Consider the following 16296-nt stretch of genomic DNA (forward strand, 5'->3'; position numbering starts at 1 on the left):
GTCATTCTGTCTCCTCCTCATACATTGGCGGAGTTTTTTTTTTTTTTTTTTTTTTGGACCTTCTCCAACGACAGGATGGAAATAAGCCACAGAGATTATATCAGGCCACATTTCTATAGTCAACACATACAGGGAGAAGGAAAAGCGTGTGAGAATGAACATTTGATATTTACCCAGCGACTTCCCTATCTGGAGCTGTCGCCAACACGCACAAACACACACTCGTATAGTTAAAAGTGTGATGAACAAAAACAAACAAAACAACAATAACAAAAAAAGACTTGTCCAGGTCAAGAAATGTTTATATATCCTCCGCTTCATATGTTTACGTATGTTGCCGTGTGTGTGCTTATGCATGAACGCTGAGCCATAAAATATTAACCTGCTCCTCTCCTACATAATGCAGCAATGTTCTTGCACACACAACTCACTGCCTATAAACAAGCAAGTTTGTCACTTAAATTGGTTTGAAGTCATGCATACACACTCCCACTTATTGCAGATTTGGAGTCGTTTTATTCACAGGAATCACCAACTGCTCCATGTTTTGGACTCCTAAGTACTTTTTAAAAAAATTTCACAGTCCCTAACTTCCCCTATATCATGAAACGCCCACAACTTCTGCATCGTTCCCTGAGAAAACCAGCATGGACGAAGAACTGAAACACGAGACATGGAACAGAAACTTGTCTGTCCACTCAGTAAAACTCGTGACAATGTGGTCAAGCAAACATTGGTCAATATAGCTTTTTATTTCAGCAAATCATACATACACTGTAAAAAAAAAATGCATCAGAACCTTTTTTTTTTTTTAACACTATCGGAGCTGTGATGACAGTGTGTGTGATTGGTTGAGAGTGGCTACAGTGTCTGAGGTCATCAAAAATGATTTGCACGTCATCACACTCATGAAACAAAAACGCTTTAAGACTGAAATATCTCCAGTTCGTAAAGTGGAGTGAAATTCCATGTTAAAAGGGGTGAAGTAGAGAGAGACAAAAAGAAAAGAAAAAAAAAGGGGGGGGGCAGTTAGATGGCACTTTTCAGGTCTTAACATGGAATCTCAAGAGATGTTTGAAGCCAAACGGCATGTTTAATAATTGAAAGTTACCAGGAGTACAGCTGATCCCAGATTTGCATAAACGCTATCAAGAACACACAAATGTGGGATCAGTTTCCGATTTCAACCCCGACAGATATCCTACGATAGGTAGTTAGCGCAGATCAAGTACAAATCAAGCTCTTGGAACAAAGTAAACACCAAAAGATTCTAATCTTTTTCTCGTTTTTTTTTCATATAAAGCTGTCTAAACCAAAGCTGTCTCTAGTCAGTGTACTAATATATAAAACGTTGTCAAATCCAGCAGAATCTAAGTGTTTGTATACCTTAACTGCTAAATATCTCTGTGCTTTTCTACATTCTAGCAATCCTAACAAATCAAAAGATCTGGCCTATAGGTAACACCATCAATACGCAAGCCATAAAACCAAGTAGTATCGGAGCTTGACAGTAAAGCCACTCTTATGCAGTTTAATGATGAGCTTAAGTCAGGTTTAGTTCAGTAAGCCTGCTCCTCTCATTCTTACCATTTCCTGTCCTTAATATTAAAAGGCACGCCTTAACCTTTATCCCCTGCCAGACATTTTCAACACATCTGCATGGCTCTGCGGTCTCACTACGACGCAGATTTGTTCTCTTACGCTCTGTGTGCTCAAATCATCTTAAACCCGAGACTCATATCGTATAATTTCCAATGTCTACACCACATTTTCCTCTGATCATGAGGTGTTCTTTGAGCTCGCTGACACATTAAAGGTCAGTCAACACACAGATTTTTTTTTCTTCTTTTTTCTAGCTGTGTTGTTTCCTCTGTTCATGCTTGAGGGAATTTTTCCAACCTCAAGCTCCATTATAGTTTCACAAAGGCTTCAGCTTCTGGTTCGGAGTAAAAACAACATCACGCAGTGTTAGACGTGCTACAACAAATCTGTTTCATCTTATGCATTCATCCGACAATGGATTAGAAAAATAGATAATAATTTTTTCCCCCTTCCAGCAGTAATCTGTCTCTCCTTGCAGCAGAGCCTTTGAGATGATTTGACTTGATTGTTGTCTCAGTGGAAACAGCAAGCATGTTGGGCTTTTATCCAACTTGTACTGTGTTTTTGCCTTAATTCTCCAAATGAAGCATGTCAAACTCTTATCTTGTTTTTTTTTCCACACAGTTACAGTCACAGTTACAAATCAAGATCAAAAGAAATCTAAAGAGTGCAATATTCTCTTATCTACATCATCAACATCCCACCTATACACAGGAACATTGGATTAGGACTAAAAGGGGGTGGGGATGGAAGAATGAAGGGGGGCGGGGGATCTCTTAAAACACTGCGCCTCAGGCATCAACACACTCAGGCGTCAGAGTACTGCACAAGGACAGGACACACTAGAAGACATGGACTGTCCAATGTAAGGGAGAGGTCTTTGCACATGTGACCAAATCCAAAGCACTGGATTTGGTTATCGACTAGTCCTTGTCATATTCTCTGGTTGGCAAGTGAACAAGTGCCATCATATTTTATACTTTGACAGGAAACCAAAAACCAGGAATATATTTTTTTTTTAACTTATGAACAAACAATACACAGAGAGTAGTCCATGGGCTGTTAGTACGATTACGTATCTGCCTGGGTAGTCACCTATAAACGTGCAGTTTGACCAAACAGTTTTCTCTTTTTTTTCTTTTCTTTTTTTTGAAAAATTACGACAGATATTCATCATTGTCGTCATCGTCGTCCTCGTCGTCCTCATCGTCCATTCCAGCCTGGTCATTGAGGACGAAGGAATCTTCGTCATCATCCGTGAACATGGAGTCTCCGCTGCCGAGGTCCCCAGAAGACTCTAAAATCACACCTGGAAACAGAGTAACCCCCCCAGAAAAAGGATTAAAGAAGGTAGGCATTTTTGGGGATGATTCTCATTCTTAACTCTAAAGCTGTCCTCAGCATCTGGTTTGACTGGTTTACCACCAGTGATCCACAGCATATCGTGGATGTATGGAAACTGGGTGGATAAAAAGAGGAAGGACGGAGCGGAGACAAGAGGAAGAGAGAGCAGACAGGCTGTGGCAGGAGATTCATGTAGGACCAACCACCAAAATAAACACGCTAATAAAGCTAACAGTTACAAATGCATCAATACTGTCCCTGTTAAAAGTTAACTCAGCAATTCGCATCAAGTCACAACACTTTAGCTCAAGTGAACTGAAGCAATCGACACAGTGAGACGCACTGCCGAATGGAACAGATCGACCCGACCTCTTCAAATCATGCTAGCTGGAAAAGTCTGTGTGTTACAGAAGATCTGTAGAGGTTCAGGGGTTATTTTCACTTTTGATGGCTTGTGGAGGAAGATATGCTATCGCTCTGCCCTTTGAACTGATGGACAGAATGGTTGACTGAATTAGAATAGAAAAATTGTACTGATTAATTGTAGTCTCATTCGTTTAGGATTCGCCTGCACAAAAATTCACCGGGTCAAGTCTTCATATCTCAAAAGATGACCTGACTAGTGCTGAATGATTTTCTCAGCGCTGTTGAAAGCTGCTTCCACAAACTGAAGGGACAGAGGAATTCAATCGCAAGAAAGTTCAGTTTTATTGCACTTATATGATGTGGAGACTGATTTCATAGAATAACAGAAGTATTAATGCGAACATGAAGCCTGATTTCTTTCCTGATGCCTTAACTAAAGAAGCCAACCTCCTTTCTTTGTCCTCTTTCACAAGCACAGAACCATGACAGCCTATTGTCCGCTGAGTTTTTTTTTTTTGCCTACCGCAGTCTGCTGGGCCATGAGTGCGTGAGCCAGCCACCTCGTTACCATAGCGATCCACACACCAGCACTGACCGCTGCTGCTGTGACACTGGTGGGACCTGTAGTAACCCTCCTCATCACAGGAAGGCAGATACTGACCTATACACACAAGCCAAAACACACAGATGAACATAATAAGTCAGAGTGAAACACAGCTTGTGAGTAGGCGTGTGTGTGCGCACGCTTGCGTGTGTGAGTGTGTGTGCACGCATGTGTGCGTGTGTGTGTGTGTGTGTGTGTCTCACCGAGCAGCTTCTTTCCTGCTTGCTTTTTGTTGATACTGGACAGCTCTGTTTTACAAGGGGAATCTGAAAAGAAAAGACGAGGGACTCTGGTAACAAACGGCAAACGTCTATTTGTGTTAACTTTGCCAACATTCTGTACTTTTTTGCTGTTGTTAAGCTTTTTGTTGTCCTGCTGCCTTTTAAAAAAGGAGCTCCAGACACTCATAAATATCTTTACTACCAACATTATTTATATAGTAGGTGAATGCAATGCAGTGTAATCTAATTTTATTACTATTGTGGAGTTTATCTAAAAGAAAGACTCCACTATTCTGTTCTTTCATAGCTGGAAGCCTCACATTAGAGTCTGAGTGGGTGGGTGCAGTCACCGCTGCAGTAAAATCACTGATTTACTAAAGAGAACCTGGACTTAGAGGCTTAGAGATGATTTAAGTTGTGTTACAGTGAAGGAGGAGATAGGAGAACATGATCAGCCTGATCATCTAAAACAATGTACTTTACGAGTAAATGCAGAATGCTGCTAATAATCCTGTATTTCTCAAAAATCTGCATGTGCAAGACTATAATAAACTGGTTCAAGTTGAACCAGCTCGTATTTTAATTCTGGCAGATGTGTACACGTATAACTGACTGTTTATGGAATATATTCCTTACCATTTACCTTTTCTAAGAAAGGGACTACACATCTTCAGGATGTTAAAAACCTTTCTGATTGTCTGATTTATTGTATTTTTTGTACCATATGAGATCAGAAATAAACTTACTGAGTACAGAGCTACTGTGACGGCAAAAATGACACAAATTTTGTCCAATTTGACCACTGAAATAAATGTGTTGTTTTCTCTACATTAAGATTGAGTTCATGTCAGTAGTTGGCACATACTGTGTATTTCAGAGGAGAATGCGTGTGGCCATTACCTGTGTACCTCTGGAAGCACGTGCACCACTCAGAACTGGTTATAACTTTGTCAGCATGTGTATCGCAGGATTTAAAGAATGCATCGGAACATGGCTCATTCTTGTCCAAGTAGAGGCTCCTAATCTCTGATTGGTCAAGCTGGAGGTCAAAGTTTATGTCCAGGCGAGAGAACATCCATCCAAGAGGATCTTTACAAATCGGTGATGCCCCGACCTCAAACTCTGAGGGTAGAAGACGGGGTGGATGTTAGTTATCGCGACCTTAGCCGGGTCATAACAATGTTTTTAAAAATGCCGTGACTCACTGCTCTTCTGGATCTTGACTCTCTTGTGGTTGCCGTTCTCATGCAGGACTCTGAACCAATCTCTCAGACGGCTCACTACCTCCTTCAGGTCCGACTCACTGCACACTGAGAAACAACAACACACACTAATGATGATAAAGTGTTGCGTTATTGTCCCAATAATGAGGAGCTTGAACATGAGCTAGGATATCACGGTCTTGTTCATTAGGGTGATTCATGGGTATGTGCTGATTCTTCGCATCTTAGTTTGCAGTGTGCAGCCATGCGTGTCTTCCCTCTACCTTTCTTTTCTGCAGAACTCTCTTCAGGCTGAGAGGGACAAGGACACATGCCAGGACACTTGACGGAAATCTTTTTTCCTGTGATGCATGCCTGGTAGTCTAACTTGCACTGAGAAAGACAGACAGAAGAGGAAGTTAGATCAGGATGTGTGTCGCATCGAGAGGAAATGGAAAAATGTGACTGTCTGTATTGTGGGTGTGAGATGAAGAGATGATGCAAATGTGTGGGTACCTTTGTGGAGTAGGTGTGCCCGTCAGTTCCACAGACAGGGGAAGGGTGAACCACCGGGCAGGGTTTGCACTTGGAACCAGGACTCTGGTACAAATTGGCGTCTTTAAAACTAGAGTCATTTGGAACATAGGACAGAAAATGAGAAATTCACCAGCATACTCACTATTTCATCACCGTCTGATATCCTCTAAGCATTTTGAATCTATGTTGTATTGTCTTGTTCAGAAATGAGACAAGGATTTAGGATTTATGTGCGATTATATTCTGATTTTGATAGCGCTGCGCGGTGGTAATTGTGTGGTTGCTAAGAATGGGAAAATGAGGTCAGTATGGCGTTACTGTCCTCTGTCCAGTCTGCAATGTCCCAGACAGAAACACACACTCATACAAAGCCCATTCACATCACTTGGCAGGACTCTAGGTCCGTTGTAAAGCAGTACCAGTGCTGGGGTAATTGGACTAAACAGTAATGTCACACAACAGTCCCCAGAGAGCAGAGCAACCAAGTTGGACCAGCTGGAAAAAGTGATAAACAGTCACTCCAGAGGAGTTTATCGACTGTTTATCGCACAGCATCAGAAAGGAAAAGAAGCATGAAGAGATGAGAATTAACAGAGGTTTACTCTTAATTTAGTGACATTCCTTGATTTTGTGGCTTTGTCATGGAAACCCCTGACGGGCAGCGAGAAAACAGCACTGCTTAAAAGAGCAAGTGTGCGTGTTCATTACCTAACTCTCCTCTGGCTGACACAAGTGGCTGTTTTATAATCCTCAGCCACACACACCTTGTGGCGACTGCATTTAATCTTCTGACAGGGGTCTTTGGCAGGATCAAGGCCTGAAAACACACGCACACACACACAAAAAAAGAAGAGAATGAGAACTCTTTTAACTGTGTGGACACTATATGTGTTTGTTAGCAAAATACATCCGCTTTCTTTAAAGCCCTTCATAGAAAGATTAAGCCCCGGACCATAAACAAAGAACAAAATCTAAGATTAAATGTCCCTTTTGTTCTTTCAAATCCTGTATCAGCGATTCTTAAGTAAACCATGTACTTCCTTTCATTTTCCTCCATCCGAGCGATGTGTTCGACAGCTGTCTCTGAGTGTTAATTCTTGCCACGACTGGCAATGTTTCTCTCACGTTGGAAGTCCAAGCTGTAATACCATTAAGTATCCTTACAGCTAAAAACAGATGGAACCAGTTATAGAAGTTAATTCTGACCTCACATCAGCTTGAACTGACTGCCAGTCTCATGTGCGCTCTTGCCAGAGATCCTCAAACTGATCTGGTATCAGATCTCACAGGTGAAGGCCATATCGAGCTTTTAAAACTAGAGCTGATTTTAGATCTGATTCTTCGGTCCAGGGTGTGATCTTTGTCGGTTGCAGCTCGCTAACTAGATCTGATCTCAAGTCAGCCTGCAGCGCTGCACCTATGTGCAGGATCTACAGCCCTCATTGGATCTGAGAGCAGTTGGTGAATGACCTCTCCAGTAAAGAACCTTACTGTAATCCCTGAGCAGCTTTGGCAGATTATCCTGCCTCCATCCTCCAATGTACTATCTAATGCTATTGTTTCCCCATGTGTGTGGATGTACGTGTGTGTTTGAGGATACAGCGGTAAGTGAGAGTCGGTGTTCCTAGATGTGACTTGATCTGTAATAGAATGGTAAGTGAGGGTGATTAAAGAACACAAAGTCACTCTGGTATTTGATGTTCTACATCAATCAGCCGGTCAGTATCCCAAGGAGAAGTGGGTTCTCCAAGTATATCAGATTAAAAAAGCTAAAAATGCTGTACTGTATGTAAATGAGAGTACATGTACTGCATGTTTGGTTGAATCCTGAAATAACTGATGAGTTCATTTCCATCTTTTTTTTTCCTGTGGTTAACTCTTATCTTATTATTGTCAGCAGAACGATAACAAGGTTAATGCTGATTTGTCTCCACGTTTCAAGCAACGTCTCCAAGAGCTTTTAAATTCCTGCGAGGCAAAATGGAACTGACATGATAACTTGAGGTAAATCGATTGGTACACCTGCAGTGATGCATGGTGCTGAAGTCCTCCCTTCAATGAACTTAACCCGTTAATGACCAGCAACTGCGTTTAGTCTGTCAAGGAAAAATACCCCAACATGCATTTTGATTGGTTTTGACATTTGACAAGTCGGTGGGGATTGGACTTCAGATCACATGGAAAAACACACTTCGACAGTCAAAATCAGGATTTTTGTAAATGAGGAAAGAAGAAAAATCGAGTTGATTCAGGATTTTATTTCTCACGTAATTTTGATCAAATGAGTTAACTGATGCCAAATATGAGACTGTGCTTTTACATTCAGAGATAAAAAATTTTTTTTGGTTAATTTTTTTTTTTTTTATTCTTTGGATGCTATTCCATCCCCCTAAAGTGGATGAAAGCGTCTCAATTAGCGATGGTAATTTTCACATTTTTTTAATACACGCAGTTTTGGTGCGGCTACCGTTGCACGTTGAGATGTGAAATTCCAATTATTTTCTAAAACTGCAATGTGTCCTTATCACCAATTCTCACTCATACAGTATACCCACCTTGATCAAAGGGCTTGGATGGAGTCCATGTTCCAGGTTCCTGAAAGAAAATTTACGATTTAAGAAAGAAAAGAAGTCATAAAGTATTGTTGAACTAACGTCTCCAGACAGATCTGGAGACGCTACACGACATGGAACAGTCATACGAACCTCCACTTCCTTTAGGGGAAGGCATTACAGGGAAAAAGAAAAACAATTGATTTTTTGTTAGTTTTTTTTTTTTTTTAATATAACTATTAAATAACACACAGAGCGTGCAATATGGTGTGATGATAGAAAAAGCAGAGTGCATGCATGGACTCGCCCTGCTCATCAGTGGGAGGATATCTGATCAACCAATAAATCAATCTAATGATTAGAAAGGAAAAATTGACATCCAAGAGTGCTTTTCAACTGTAAGATTAAAGTTGGGAGACATCAGCCAAGGGGCTTTTTAAGGGGCTTTTAAAACCTCTTGAGATTTTAATTGCGACTGGTAAAAATTTGCACTGCAGAAAGACATAAATATGCCTGTAGCAACATGAGTTATTTCGAAGAATTCCCCCAAACTTGATTGATGATAATAAAAAGTTTCCTTTATCCTGAACACAACCACACCCCGCCTCCTCCATGACCCTATCGGCTTGTCCCAAGCTGGGAGGCCAGTGCCCGCACCCACCCCACTGCGTGATTAAGTAGCTGACGTCACTTTCTAAAATGATTTCAATTCATCTGGAGACCAAAATAGTCATGAGTAGAACTACAATGACTCAATATATATGTACCAGTAACAAAGACAAATATTATTCGAATCTACAGATTGAACCTGCAGCTCCGGCGCTTGATTTATTATGACTCAGACAACAAAATATACTCTTTCTTTCTTTTTCTTGTTGACTTGTGCAAAGCTACATGCCAGAACAAATAGGGAGGGAGGGGCAACGGGAAAAGAATAAATCCCACACTGTGCCTGAAAAGAGAGACGAGTGTCTTATCCAGCCTTTTTGAAGCCCTGCAGATATGTATGGTCTGATGTTGTGGAAATCTCCAATGACTGAATTTATCAAACTTAATTTAAGACTGAAATAAGGAAGGGCTCCTAAAAAAAAATATATATATATATATATATATATATATATATATATATATATAATGTGTATTAAAAAAAAGAAGCAGAAAGTGAATGTCTGTCCAAGATGACTTGGAAGTTCTTTTGGTCTTTTTGCACAGTGGAATAATTTCTCAACACAATTACCTCTCACTTCAGACATGTACAGACAGCTTTAAAAATAACATTGTAACTCTTCTGACACTACGACAATAACAATTACTTCTGTATTTAACAAATGATTGTAAAAAAAAAAAAAGGATAATATGTGGTATAACGTGCAAGTGATTAGCAATTATAGTATACATCACGCTCAGAATGAGCAAAACTGTCCTTCAAAACTATGTTGTATCTTTGTCAAAACTAAAATCCTTTAAACTACATATCACCATTAAAACTCCCCATTTCATTATTATATTGTGAAATAAAAGTTGTTTTTTTTATGTAGTAAATAGGCTAATGATGTAGGACAGGTTCAAACTTCTTGTTCCATTTTGTTGACACAAGTTTGTGTTGAGGCCCTTGAAGGGGATTTGGATATCATTCCACAAAGCAGAATTCAATGCCAACAGCTATTAAAATTTTGATTTTGGAGCCAAATGACTGTAAAGTTTGATAGCTGTAAACATTATTGCAGTGGAGACTTCTGGATCAGAGTATTCTTTTTGAGCAAATATCTTTGGATTTTGTGTTACAATGCGATTAAACACAACTTCAATTTGATCCCAAAAACTAAATAAATTCTGCATGTAGAAACAAGAGCAAAGTATTTTGAACTTAATAATTGAAGTGTGTACGCGCTGGGATCTGAGAGTGGAGCAACACAGTCACTGTATGTTGCATCGCATAGCTTTTTTGCAGTGACGTAATCAACAGAATGCCACAAGCTGCAAACGCATTTGATTTGAGATCAATTTAAACAGGATTTTTTTAAATCGGCCTGTGAAAAATGAAGGTTTTTTTTGTTGTTGTTGTTGTTGTTTGTTTTGTTAAATTTCTTTGTGGAAGTCAAACTGTGTTTACAATGAAAGAATCGGCAAAATCTTGTGATTGTTGTCCGTCAGAAGCGATGTGACGGTCACATTTCCTGTTGTCACCTCTGGAGGAAATGCACACCATCAAAGTTCCTGAGCTGCAGCTCATGATCTCGTTGTTTTTTTTTTTTTTTTTTACTTATTGTAAACTATTCCAACATCATTCGTTCCTTAATTATTTGGTCATCAGTTATTTTGATTGCATTGCAATTCATGTTGTTCACCATGAGTCTTTCAACGCAAGAGATTTATTTTTACTCCATCAAATAATTCTTCATTCTGCGTTTGCAAATTGTGCTTGAGCACAACTATTCTGAACCAGTTTGTCGGTCTCACTGAGAGGTAATTAAGTGTGTGTTTACGTGTGTGAATGCATCAGCATGTGCAGTATTTTTCATTTATGCCGAACACCCCTCGACTGGATGCTTATTTGCCCCTGGATCGGTGTTATATCTAAAAAAAACCATGACATTTTAATTCCAAAGTCCCCTTCTCGCCTCCCCACCTCACTCTCTCTTATGTCAACCAGGTCAGCTCTTGCCCCCCCCCCTTTATGAATGTCTCCTTCTTATCCTTCGTTGCTGACCCTTCTGAAACTCCGTTTTATTTTCTCGCTTCCTCCTACATTACCAGGAAATTCAATGACGATAAACCTCTTTTTTTCTGCTGTTTTTGTCAAAGAGATCTCGAATTAAAATCCAGCTGAAGTGGCATGTGGCAGTGTCTGTCATATTGTGACGTGTTTTCGAGTGAAACAGGATGGAAAGGTGGAAAAAAAAATACAGGGAGGGGTTTGATTGGAACGCTGGAGTTGGAGACTCGCTCCAAAATACACATTGACATACTACCCATATCACAAGTGTCTAAACTCATCATTTCCATGAAATTATTAGTTGAAGTACATGTTTTGTTTTCCTGGAAGTACGAAAAAAAAAGCATTGGAAGTTGATATAAAGATACACGAAATTAGTTTAATTTGAATCTTTTGACATACACAGTTGGATGATGTTGATGTGGCAAAGGATCTAAAGTCCAGAGTTAAATGGGCATTTTTATACTGCTTGACTACAAAGTACATTGCATCATTGGGGGCAGGGGATCCAGACCCTCGAGACCAAGACAAGACAACTAAAGTGCTTGCAGTGCTTAATAGAATCAACAGACACACGCACATGCACAAATGTACACTAAAACCCACACATATGCACATCCACACACAAACAATCTCATCACCACAGCAACTGACTGTATCCAGAATCTGTCAGAACTACAAAACATTAAATAACAAGAAGAGGAATGCACTTTACTGCACATGCAACCAGCCACCCACTTTCCAAATCCAGAGAAAACCCAAAATTCAACAATAGGTCTAATAGCCTCCTGAGTGTACTCTAAAAATAGCAAGTATTCAATTTATCTCTCCATCTCGTTCCACCTCTGTTCCCCTCTATCGCACACGTGAACAAATACCTAAAATACGTGGCTCTCATCTTAATTACGCTAACATGCATATTTGTTATTTCTTTTGCATAATTACTCACTAACATGCGCCTTTATGTCATATTTTCACAGATCATGCCCCCCCCCCCCCGCTAATTGTACTCTAATGGCTTCCTCCTCTCTCCCCTCTGCCTTCCTGCTAATGTCCAACAGAGGAAATATATGCATGTTTTCACTGTACTGACTCTGGCTGTCTTGCTCAAGCTTGTCGCACGCAGTAGCATGCACACGCACACACACACGCACGCACACACACAAATCCACATTGAGGTGCTTTGAAGTGGAAAAGGCCTCAAGGTCTGTACCTTCTCTACATCATTCACCCTCCGCAAGTCAAACAACACAGGACAGACACGCACAATGAAAGCACACAAAGAGGAGGAGAGAAGAGGAGAGGAGAGGAAAGGAGTGGATAGGAGAGGAGGGGAGAAGAGAGGAAAAGAGGATGGGAGAGGAGGGGAGGGGAGAGGACAGGTCATCTGTTCCAGTGAGGCTTGTAAACACAAGATGTGTCATGCTCTTCATCACACCTCCTCTACTGGGTTTTTCCCTTTCATTGTTAAAACCTACCTTCCTCCACAGCTTTTCTTTTTACCCGATGCCAGTGCTGTACGCTAGCCAAGGTCCAGTAAGCGAAGCAGAATGTCTAAAAATTGAGATGGCACCAGTGCAGCACAGAGAGCCCCGGGGCCTCTCCAGCCATCCTAACAGGACTTGCATTAAATCAGTAGCCAAGATCCTATCTAGCGCACTTAGCAGGAGACCCACTTATGGCTCTCGCTGAAAGATGAAAGTGGCAGTACATGCCTGAAATATACAATTTAAATCACATTAAAACAAGGGTTTGGCAAAGACTACCAGATAGTGTTCTTAATTAATCGCAAGAGTAAAATAGTGCTGAAACAAAGTAATTTAAGATGCAGACTCCTGCCTAGCGACAGGATAAATAATCACATTATGAGTTGGTCTGGAAGTCAGGAAATAAACAAGAAGATTGGGTTGCATTCGTAAATATATTGGCTAGTCTTTTTTTTTTCCCAAAAGTATTTCCTTTGTGGCTACTAGGTTCAAATTGATCATTTAACAAATTATGTTGCTCTTTTAACATGTAAAGAATGTGTAGTTGAGACTACAGTAATGAGAACTGCACAAATAAGCAGCGCAATGTGGAGAATCAACTTCTGGTCCTTTGTAAATGTACATTTACATGAATTGTCAGTACAGCACATGCATGACAATGCATGGGAATCAGATCACATCACCACTAAAAATTAATCAATTCTAGTTGGGGAAAAAAGAAAAACATAAAAGCTGATATACTGACTAACTAATATATACATTTTAAAATGTGATAAATACAGTCACTTTGTCCCAGTGTCATCGCTAGTTAAGTTTGCAAATACTTTAATCTCAAGCGTAACTTCTTATCGATACTGATACTTCACAAAGCTCCAAATAGCAGCAACGGGTAGGCTGTTGTCTTGATATATAAATAAAGAAATTACATACAACGTCTTTTGTATATCACACCACAATCCCTCTATTTGTAAAAGGTTATTATCCTCGGTTCAACTGGAAGCATCAGGGTGATACGAGAGTGATTGTCGACAAACATGAATGGACTTTTCTTAAGCGTTATGTTCTCTAATATAATAAAGTGCTGATGCATTCCCATGTGGATGTATTGGTGTCACGATATGGCAAACAACCAAAGTGTGATTTAAAAAAAGGAAAATACAGAGAAGTACGCAAATGTAGGTATATCTCGCTATCTTTGCCGCTCTGGTCTCATAAGGTTAATTGTTTCTAATGTTCACTAAGTGCTATTGTGGGTATTTATAGACTCAGAGTGGATCTCTCTCTCTCTCTCTCTCTCTCTCTCTCTCACACACACAAAATTACACACACACTATCAAAAAGAGTTCATCTTAACTCGCACAGCACATTGCCAATCACATTTGGTCTCCAGCTTTGGTCATCATTTGCATAATCCTGATCCATAGTGGGACTGAAGGTGTTTTACGCGGGCTCACAGTTTTGGAACGACAAAAACAATGCACATCTTCAAAAGACAACACTCGCCTTTTATTGTGGGTGGGGTGGGGGGGGGGGCGGCGTAAATTACCAAGAATGCTTTTGTGTTTTCTCTTTGTAATTCAAAGAAAAAAATGAATTCGTAAGTGTAGCTGGATGTAAAGTACTCATTAAAGCAGGTGTGAGTGAAAGGTGCATTATCTCTAGTGCATTTAACCGTGTGTGTGTGTGTGTGTGTGTGTGTGTGTGTGTGTGTGTGTGTGTGTGCAAGTACAAGCAAGTGCAAAACATTTCTGCTTTTGTGGTTTGAGGCAAGATATTCATCAAAGAAATACACTTCAGGCCTGTCAAATCCATACCACACTATAATGGAGACACGAACTATCTCCTTTCATTGCTTTCTGCAATTTGTGACATTCACTCCCAAACAATGGTGGTGATTACCACCGTCCTCTACCTGTAATCTACAGCTGTTACATAACTTTCTACCAAAAACATTGTCCAAACCCCAAATTAATGGTCCAAGCTCCTGTATATCAAGCATTCCCTCTCATGTACCGATTAAAATGTTTAATGAAGTTTAACCCATGAATATATCTTTTTTGAGCTATGTGCCATGGCAATTAGCTGCAGAGCTAAGGGGCCTTAAACATGTCAGAGTAATGGCTGATGACAGCACCTTGTTGAAGCCTGTTATTTGAAGACAGTCACCATTAGCATAACCAGCCACATCAATTCCAACCCAAACACAGCTCCACTGTTGGACCTCACAAGGCTGTGGAATCTCGTAAGATACCTCTAATATCCCCACAGGTAAGTGGCAGTGTGTTTAATTGTCAATTACTGTATTTAGTGATGTAAAATTACATAATAACAAATATCTGTCCGTCTGTTTGCTTGCTTCAGTCTTGTTGTTGGATGATTCTATAACCAAACATCACATCCAGGCCTCCCTCACACCTGCCCAAGGTGCCTCTCTAACAAGACGATGTGCATTTGTGTTTTGAGGCCTTTACGTATCCTTAACCGGGGATTGCTGTCGCGCGCGCGCGCGCACACACATACATACACACACTCGAACGCGCGCGCGCACACACGCACAGGTCAGTGTATTTATTTACCGTCTCAGAGGAATGATTAAAGTGTGATAAACACCTCAGGAGCGGGCCCCGTGACGCGTCGCTTGGACACAACGAGCAAACGAGAAGCGCATGATCACAAACCAATGAGGGCGGCTATGAACATGCAGGGGGTGGGGTGAGGGTGTAAATGTTACAATAACACACACTCACAAGAGCAAATGAAATATGACTTACATCTCTGAATTTATCCCATCTCCCAGTCAGCCATTTATCATCCAAAAAATTGCCGCTGTCCGAACGAGCGGAGACGTGTCCAAAGGCGACGGCGCACACACACAGCAAGGCGACGCTCAGCATCTGCGGACACACAACAACAGCACGGAGAGAGGACATCAGATCAGGCTATACAGGACTCCGCCAGCGCGTTAAAAACGCACAAGCAGTCCGTTAAGCGTCACGTCAGCGGGGAAGCGCGACCGTTGAGGCTAAAATTTATGAATGCAGAGGTGTGTTTCTCCCCCTCACAGCCTACCTTGTCGCATCAGCTCCTCCAGACTGTATGTGCTCGCTGCCGTTTTCTGTCACTGGTAATAATAGCAGCGCGCTCTCTCTCTCTCCTCTCTCTCTCTCTTTCCCTCTCTCGCTCTCGCTCTCTCGCTTTCTCTCTCCCCGCACCGGCTGTCTGTGCGCAGAATGTCGGGAGCGCGCATCACACCGTGCGCGCCCCCCGCGCTCTGTCCCTATTTCCCTTTTTTTACAATCTCTCTCTCTCTCTCTCTCTCTCTCTCTCCCTCCCTCCCCTGCGGAGGACATAGTCATGATGGCTCACTGTGGGCAGCTAATAGCCTTTTCCAAAAGTGTGTTCCCCCTGAAAACCTCTTACCGGCAATTCAGTGATAAAGTCTGGAGAGAATTGTTCAAAATCAGAACAATTTATAGAAGCTTGTAGGATTTTTTTTTTTATCTGCTGGCAACGTTAACTACATTAATGCCAATATTGTTCACTATTGGGGACTTATTGAACATAAAATATAGCAGTGATTCATAAAACCTGCGTCGAAATAACATTGTTGTACAGGACAAAAAAAAATTAAAGAGAAATTTCTGAATTAAGGTCTGTGGTTCCCT

At 40.9% G+C, this 16296-nt stretch overlaps 2 protein-coding genes across 2 annotated transcripts in view; one reads left to right on the forward strand and one right to left on the reverse strand.

Moving 5' to 3' along the window:
• Positions 1–722: 722 nt before the first annotated feature.
• spock3 (SPARC (osteonectin), cwcv and kazal like domains proteoglycan 3) lies at positions 723–15857 on the reverse strand. Its single transcript, XM_086211548.1, has 11 exons — positions 15701–15857; positions 15403–15525; positions 8432–8471; positions 6585–6693; positions 5856–5964; positions 5624–5732; positions 5343–5447; positions 5038–5259; positions 4120–4182; positions 3836–3973; positions 723–2911 (listed from the first exon to the last, which is right to left on the reverse strand). Exons 2-11 carry the CDS (start codon positions 15523–15525, stop codon positions 2760–2762), a joined length of 1170 nt encoding a protein of 389 aa, XP_086067674.1. The 5' UTR covers positions 15701–15857; the 3' UTR covers positions 723–2759.
• ugt8 (UDP glycosyltransferase 8) overlaps positions 2540–16296 on the forward strand; it is a 47403-nt gene continuing 33646 nt past the window's right edge. Inside the window, exon 1 of the mRNA XM_086211546.1 lies at positions 2540–2952. The gene's annotated coding sequence lies outside the window, so the exon portion shown is untranslated. The remainder of the gene's footprint in view (positions 2953–16296) is intronic.

The sequence above is a fragment of the Aulostomus chinensis genome, chromosome 8 (assembly GCF_037954235.1).
Source record: "Aulostomus chinensis isolate RoL2024-O1b breed Wild chromosome 8, RoL_Achi_v1.0, whole genome shotgun sequence".
NCBI lineage: Eukaryota > Metazoa > Chordata > Actinopteri > Syngnathiformes > Aulostomidae > Aulostomus > Aulostomus chinensis.